Below are 7,429 nucleotides of genomic sequence, written 5' to 3' on the forward strand. Positions count from 1 at the left end.
TCTTTCCCTTTCTTCCCCCACAAGCCCTATGCTCTAGCAAAATAAGGTTACTCAGTGGGGCAGTGATAAATATTCCTGATGCTATCCTGTCTACATGTTTCAGCCACACCAATTTAAAATGCCTTCTCCCACCTCCAGCTAACAAAACTTTACATATCTTTCAAGATCTAGTTCGAATCCTTTCTTGAACTCCCTTACCCTAAGTGATTTTTCAGTCTTGTGAACCTGTTGTGTGTTTCATTCATTTCATTAATTTATCTAGCAAATAGGTATGCAACACCATCCATGTTCCAGGACTGTGCTGCATGCTGAAGATACAGTGATGAAGAGGCAGACATGGTCTTTGCCCCCAGGGAGATCAGAATCTGGTGTAGGGTCTACAAGGAAACTGCCCATTTAGCATAGTATGCCAAGTGTTTTTGTAGATTGAAGTCCATGCTGCTGTGGAAGTGCATGGGAGGGATGGGGGTTGGGGATAACATCCAGAAGGTGGCATCCAAGCTGAATCTTAATGGCCAAAGGGAAATGCCAGAAAAAAAACAGCAGCGTGTGTTCAGGCAGAGAGGAGAACATGTTCAGGTGGGGTAATGAGAGTAGGCAAAGTATGTTAGAGGCAACTCTGAGCTGTTCAGAACTGTGGAGAGTGGTGGGGTCGAGTAGGGAATGCATGGAGAGTGAGGGTAGAGAGGGATACAAGGGACACATGTGAAGGGCCTTCTCTGACAAACTAAGGAACTTCGGTTTTGTCCTGTCAACCCTGAAGGATATGATTTATAATTTAGAAGGATCATCCTGACTACAAAAATATTAAAATGATTAGATAATACAGGAGATAGAGAGAAACCAGGACTTAAGACTTTATTTTAGTTCCATGGGCCACCTAACCTAACCCTCTGTATTAAAAGGTACTCAGAATATTCTGTGATCAGTTGGGTCTCTTTCTTCCTTTTACTTGTATCCTTTTAGATTGAATTTTGAAAATTTATCTTCACTCTACCAGTTATTGGCATTTATGTCTCACCTTTAGTGACAGAGAAAATCTTTACTACTTAAGTACAAACTTAAATATCTGACAGTACAGGTCCACAGTCCCTTCTATGCATTTCCAAAATTTCAAAGCTCTGAAAACTACAAGTTTTTACCTAAGTTTGGCACCAAAACTGATTTGAGGGCAGTAGCAGAACTCACCCCGTATGAGGCTATTTGTAGTCTTTATTCCATTTTGTGAAAATACTCATATATTTTGTTAGAGAAATATTAATGTATTTGATTATATGGCACTGCCCTGGTCCCATTAGGGGGTTAGGTAATATGCCATGTATGTACTGTATCACTTTCCTAAGATATGAACAATTCTGAATTTCCTGATGTTTCTTACCCTAGAGTTTTCAGATAAATGATTGTGGATCTTTAGTAGAATTGAAGGTAATAGTACTGAGGTCATCTGTATATATTTTCTGTATTTGTCCTTCACAGTTGGGACAAAATATTAATGAATTACTTCCAGGTTCTTTAACTAACAAAATGAAATGTAGCATAATAATTCTCCTTAAAGGTATTTTGCTTTGAAAACATATCCAGTAATGACTATAAATGGTGCCCTTTCCTCACATAGAAAGAAATGACAATAACACCTGACCAGGCCTTGCAGAATATAAGCTGGTAGGTATTAAAGCTGGATGTTGATGCCACATAAAGTTTCATATAAAAGAGAATTCTTCCGAAGTGAGTAGGTTCACTTGAATTCTAAAGAGATACTTAGGTTAGAGCTCCCTCTGTTGACTGAAAAGTGACTTTAAATGATTTGGAAGATTTGGTTTACTCAACAGAATTGGGGACATGTTAACAATTACATTTATTAAACATAATTTTTCTTCTTTACTACCATATTATATCAACTGTTTGTTCCTCTGTGACTATAATACACTTACAGTCAGTACTTTAGAAGAGAGGTTTATTTTACATCAATAGATGTTGGATTTTAACAATTAAATTTTTTTCATGAAAAAGTGTGAAAATTGGGACCATTCCAAGTCCCTTAATGTATTCCATTTTCTGCTTCTTAGCCCAGGTATTGAACACTCAAACTGAGGCCTAAATTAATTTGCCTGAAGGTACATGCTCATAGTTTTTATACCTGTCATATATATAATGTTTAGCACTAAATTTATTAACCCCTTGAAATTATATGTAAAACATATGTTCGTGCATGTGTGCAGTTTTTTTTAAAAAAATGCAGTCCAGCTTTCGTCATTTTGTGGTCTAGAAAAAGTTGAGAGCCACTACAATGAAATACAAGCTTCTATGATCTTATGACCAGGAATAAGTCTACAGAAGAGCTCAGTAAATGATTTTCTACCCAATAAAATGGCCAAGTGATAAAGGGTATTGCTAGAACCAGCTTCTGGTTTTTCTTCTGCTGGTCTGAAAGAGGCTCTGTTTTAGGGAGAAAGCTTGCTTTCATTTCCTTGCAGACTTTCTGAATCTCAGAAAAAGAAAAAGCTTTGAAGGTTAGGGACCTTATAAAATGATGCCCTGCTTTTGTGACAGCAGCCTAGTTGGAATCCAGCTTCAGTTGTTGAGTAAAATTTATTTGTTCTACCAAACCACCTACTCAAGCTCAGCGTAGAGAACCTTCCAGATAAATTGATGGTAAAGGACCTACCCCCAGTGACCTTACAGTATCACTGAGGAGATGAAAGCATAACAGTTAAAGTAGAGAAGAATACATGATGTCGACTGAGTACCTGGTGAGGGAAACGACGTTGAGTGGAGGGTGGGAGTCAGGAAGTGGAGCAGACACAGGGGCTACAGTGATCTGAGAATTGAGGTGAAGAACAGCAGGCTTTTTCTTTGAAGGGCCAGATAGTAAATATTTTATACTTTGAGGACCACATATAGTCCCTGTTACATATTCTTCTTTCTTTTAACATCCCTTTAAAAATATGGAAACCATTCTTAGCTTGTTGGCCTTACAAAACACGCCTCAAGAAGAAGGCCCCTGGTTTTAGATGGGGTTGGGGGTGGGAGCAGAAGGGGTTTTTAGAGGGTTTATTGCTGCGCAATGGTATGAAGTCTTTGTTTTAGTAAGAAGAATATGGCAGCCAAATAGAAGAAGGATTGAAGGTATGAAGGGAGAGGAAGAGAATTTAGAAATAAATCAATCCAGGCATGACGTGAATGAGGACTTGTTTGGAGCAGTTGTGGTGGGGATGGAGAGGAAGGTCAGAGTCTAGTGACCACTCCGTAGGGATTAGTAGCAAGCCCAAGGGACAGTAGATGAAGGAAAGTGGATAATAAGAGTCAAGGAATTTGGATCTGGAAGCTGCGAAGCATGGTGGTGATATGGATAGAGAGAGTTTGGAAAGGGAGCCAGTTGCGGGGGTAACATGATGGTGACTGTTGGAACTGGAATCTGAGGTGTGGGTGAACTTTCTGGGGCAGGCACAGACTTTGAAGCTGCGGTGGTGAATCAGTCAGTAGTGAAGGTATGCTAGGCCACATGGGGAGCCAGGTGACCCCCAGCTATAGTCTCTAATGGTGAGAGTAGAGCAATAAGGGGGGAAGGATGGGCGAAATTAGAGATAGTGAAAAGGAAATCTAAAATATTTCCAAACTAATCTCCCTCCTCGCACCTCCAGTAGTAATTCATTTATTTATTTGTCCGACTTCATTCTGTAAGGAATTTGAAGTAGCTTCAAGAACTCATTATGGACTATTGTGGTTAGTCTAATATTCTGTTCAATCCAGGATCCATTCATAAGTCCCTTTTTCTTCAACTCAAGCAAGTAACTGCTACAGTTTCCTGAGAGTGCTTTTTATGCAGCAGGCACTGTTAGGCTCTTTAACATCAGCTCATTTGCTCCTCAGAAGTTTCATTCTGCTTATTTCTTAACACTTTTTTCTTGGTCACAGCAGTGCATGACATGTAGAAGTTGTTCAGTGAGTATATGACTGACTAATTATAATACATAATCATTGAGAAAGCTTTCGAAAACGGAGGCAAAAAAGAAAAAATATGTAATCACAAAACTCAGATAACAGTTGGGCTAACCTTTGCGTGTATTTCCTTCTAGTCTTACTCTATCGTCCTTAAAGTGAATTCTCATAGACAGACATGTTGACCTTAAAACAGATGCTAGAAGTTGTTTTTTTTTTTTTTTTTGAGTGTTTTAAAATTACTAAATCCTGGATATGAGCTCGTTTGGCCTTATTTGCCTCTTTCTCCTAAAAGTGGAGGGTACTCTGTGACTGTGTACCGGAGCAGACATTGACCCCGTGAGAAGATGCTAACCGTTACCCCCCTCTCCTCCTCGTGCCTCCAGGCCTGCTACGGCATCCTCAAGGTCCCAGAAGGCAGCTGGCTGTGTCGCTCCTGTGTCCTGGGCATTCATCCACAATGTCTGTTATGTCCAAAGAAAGGTGGAGCCATGAAGACCACCAGGACAGGAACTAAATGGGCTCACGTCAGCTGTGCCCTGTGGATTCCAGAGGTAAGAATTCATCCAGGTCTGTGAGGCCATTTGCTCTCCCACAACGTTCAGACTGACTCAGGCTTCATGGAGATGCTTCATGCCTGCCAAAGTTTCTGAGGTGACTTGACCTCCCTCACATCCTTCTTTTGCAAGTGGGCATGTGAGCCCATGCTAATTAATTTATAGGTGGTACTACCAGTGGTATTGGATAAATTTGGATGAGAGGAGAGGGTTTGAGCAGCAGATTTTTTAAAGGTAAAACCTACCTTAAAAATACCAAATCTTAAGTGTAGAGTTTCATAAGTTTTTACACATGTATGTATCTGTCACCACAACCCAGACCAAGACATAGGACATCCCAGAAGTAGACATAGAGCATCCCAGAAGGATCCCTCACACCCACTTTCCAGTCCTTATCTGGGTCCCTATTACCCAAGAGTAACTACCATTTTGATTTCTATCACTATAGTTTCGTTTTGTCTAAAAATGGAATCATACAGTATGCACTCTTTTCTGTCTGGCTAGCAGTCTATATTGTAGTGTGTGTCAATGTTCATGCCTTTCCATTGCTGAGCAGTATTCCATTTTTTAAGAGTGTCTTTATTCAGAATGCCACCCCTCACTGTTTAATCTGGTCCTTCAGTTGCTGATATTTCCTGAGGGCTTCCAGACATTACTTCTTACTTTTTATGGCTGCCCTTTTTATTTTTATTTATTTATTTTTAAAATTTATTTTATTTATTTTTGGCTGCGTTGGGTCTTTATTGTTGCGCGTGGGCTTTCTCTAGTTGCAGAGAGCGGGGGGCTACTCTTCATTGCAGTGTGCAGGCTTCTCGTTGTGGTGGCTTCTCTTGTTGTGGAGCACGGGCTCTAGGCGCGTGGGCTTCAGTAGCTGTGGCTCATGGGCTCTAGAGCACAGGCTCAACAGTTGTGGCCCACGGGCTTAGTTGCTCCACGGCATGTGGGATCTTCCCGGACCAGGGCCCGAACCCAAGTCTCCTGCATTGGCAGGCGGATTCTTAACCACTGTGCCACCAGGGAAGCCCTATGGCTGCCCTTTTTTTAAAAAAAAATCTGTTTGGACATCTCATTCACATTCTCTCTCCCCAAACCCTATCCAAGCCAGCAAATTTGTTAGCATTTTAACTGCAGAACAAGAGAGACTGCAGAATTCAGTTTATTGGGAGCTGATGATACTGTATCAGAAATTCATTCTTCCTTTAAAACTTGCCTGCCTTTATTCTTGTTAACATCTAATCTGTCTAGCAGTTGAGCTCACAAAGTTAAACTGAAAGTTCTGGGTACATACTATGGTATTCTTATGGATATAGAAGTCAGTTCGTTTTTTTAATTTGAGTAGTGGTTTCTTTTTCTTACTAAGAACATCCAGCTAATAGACATGTGAAATGAACTCTGAGGTTTCTGGCCTGAGAATCACTAATTTCTAGCAGCAAATTCCCCAGCTAATAAAGCAGGCTCTTTCAGAATATTAAAAGTCTAGAACATGACTCAGGAAGAGTTCTTTAAAATTAAAAGAAGCTTTCTCACCTGTTGACATTCTCTTATGGTTTCTAACACCTGATTTCTAGTACTTTGGGGGCTTTTCTAGATGTCTCTGATCTTTCTACTGTTGGTTTCTTGATGTGGGTGGAACTTGTACTAGTTTAACTGTCCTTACTCAACAGTCCTTCACTTTTCAAAGTCGTTTCTCTCTTAGAAACTCATGTATGTATTTTTAAAGAAAACACTTTTTACCAGAAGTTGCTTGACCCCTTATTTTCACACGGAAAAAACTTCCTTGTTTTTAAAAAGCATCTCTTTCAGCACTCTCTCAAAGACTAATTTAACTTTAAAGCTACTTTGGCTGAAAGAATAGAGTAAGCTGGTGATAGTTAACGTGATTTTAAAGACTGGTTTTAAAATGTTATCCTCATCTTTTCTACTTATGTGCTGCAATCTCTTCATTACACAGATTGCTGCTACTTTCCAATGATACTATGTCACTGCCACTGTTTTTCATCATTCATTATTAAATGAAAAAAACACAAGGCATGTGGCACCATCTCAAACATGTGAGAGGTGCTAGATTTTGTGAATCTTAATTCCTTTCCTTAGTATCTTTCTTTGGTTCCTAAGTAAAGTGTAGATATCTTTGATTCATTACGGTAACCATGCCTAGTCTCTACTCCTGCCCTCTCATCCTATATATGAATCATTTATATTACTGGAAATGATTGAAGGCCTGAGCAGTGACTAGAGACAGGTTTTATTTATTCTCAGTTCCATAGTAACCTTAGGAGACATGGCTCACCTCATTGTTTTGATGTTCTGAGCTTCTTGTGATATCATTTATGGTTTGTGAAAGGTACTTCTGGAATGCCTTGGTGCCTTCTGCCTTATGGTGGTGTTTTATTTGTAGGTCAGCATTGCTTGTCCTGAGAGGATGGAACCAATCACAAAGGTCTCCCATATTCCGCCCAGTCGGTGGGCCTTAGTCTGCAACCTGTGCAAGTTGAAGACAGGGGCTTGTATTCAGGTAAGTCCCAATGAGAAGTGGTGGAGTGGGCTAACACCAAATTGGCCAGACTCACCCTCCCAGTGAGAGCATCCTGCTAATTGAAAGGTTACTCAGCAGGCTTCCCACTCACTCCTAGAGCTCTGCTACTGTACAGACCATTTCTGGAGCCCCTTTTTTGGATGTTGCCTCTGGACCCTTCAGCTTATTCTTTTCAATAGCCATAGTGGTGGTTAATTTCCATCCTTCACTCTCAGATCTGATGAATTAGGTGAGTTCTGAAGCTAGATGATCCTGGGAAGAAACAAGCCATAACTTCTAAACAACCAGGCCCATGTTCTTGTGTGGCTCACCCATTGTAGATGGATGACTTGGGTTCCAGGATGATTTGACAGATGACCCTGTTGCTGGACTAAGTGCAACTCATTTGATAGGGAAA

At 40.4% G+C, this 7,429-nt stretch overlaps 1 protein-coding gene across 1 annotated transcript in view; it reads left to right on the forward strand.

The window, feature by feature from the left end:
• JADE3 (jade family PHD finger 3) overlaps positions 1 to 7,429 on the forward strand; it is a 154,759-nt gene that overhangs the window by 126,983 nt on the left and 20,347 nt on the right. The window contains exons 7-8 of the mRNA XM_007450832.1: positions 4,326 to 4,493; positions 6,895 to 7,011. Of these exons, the coding sequence (XP_007450894.1) occupies positions 4,326 to 4,493; positions 6,895 to 7,011 (285 nt within the window). The remainder of the gene's footprint in view (positions 1 to 4,325; positions 4,494 to 6,894; positions 7,012 to 7,429) is intronic.

Source organism: Lipotes vexillifer, unplaced genomic scaffold (genome assembly GCF_000442215.2).
Source record: "Lipotes vexillifer unplaced genomic scaffold, Lipotes_vexillifer_v1.1 scaffold129, whole genome shotgun sequence".
NCBI lineage: Eukaryota > Metazoa > Chordata > Mammalia > Artiodactyla > Lipotidae > Lipotes > Lipotes vexillifer.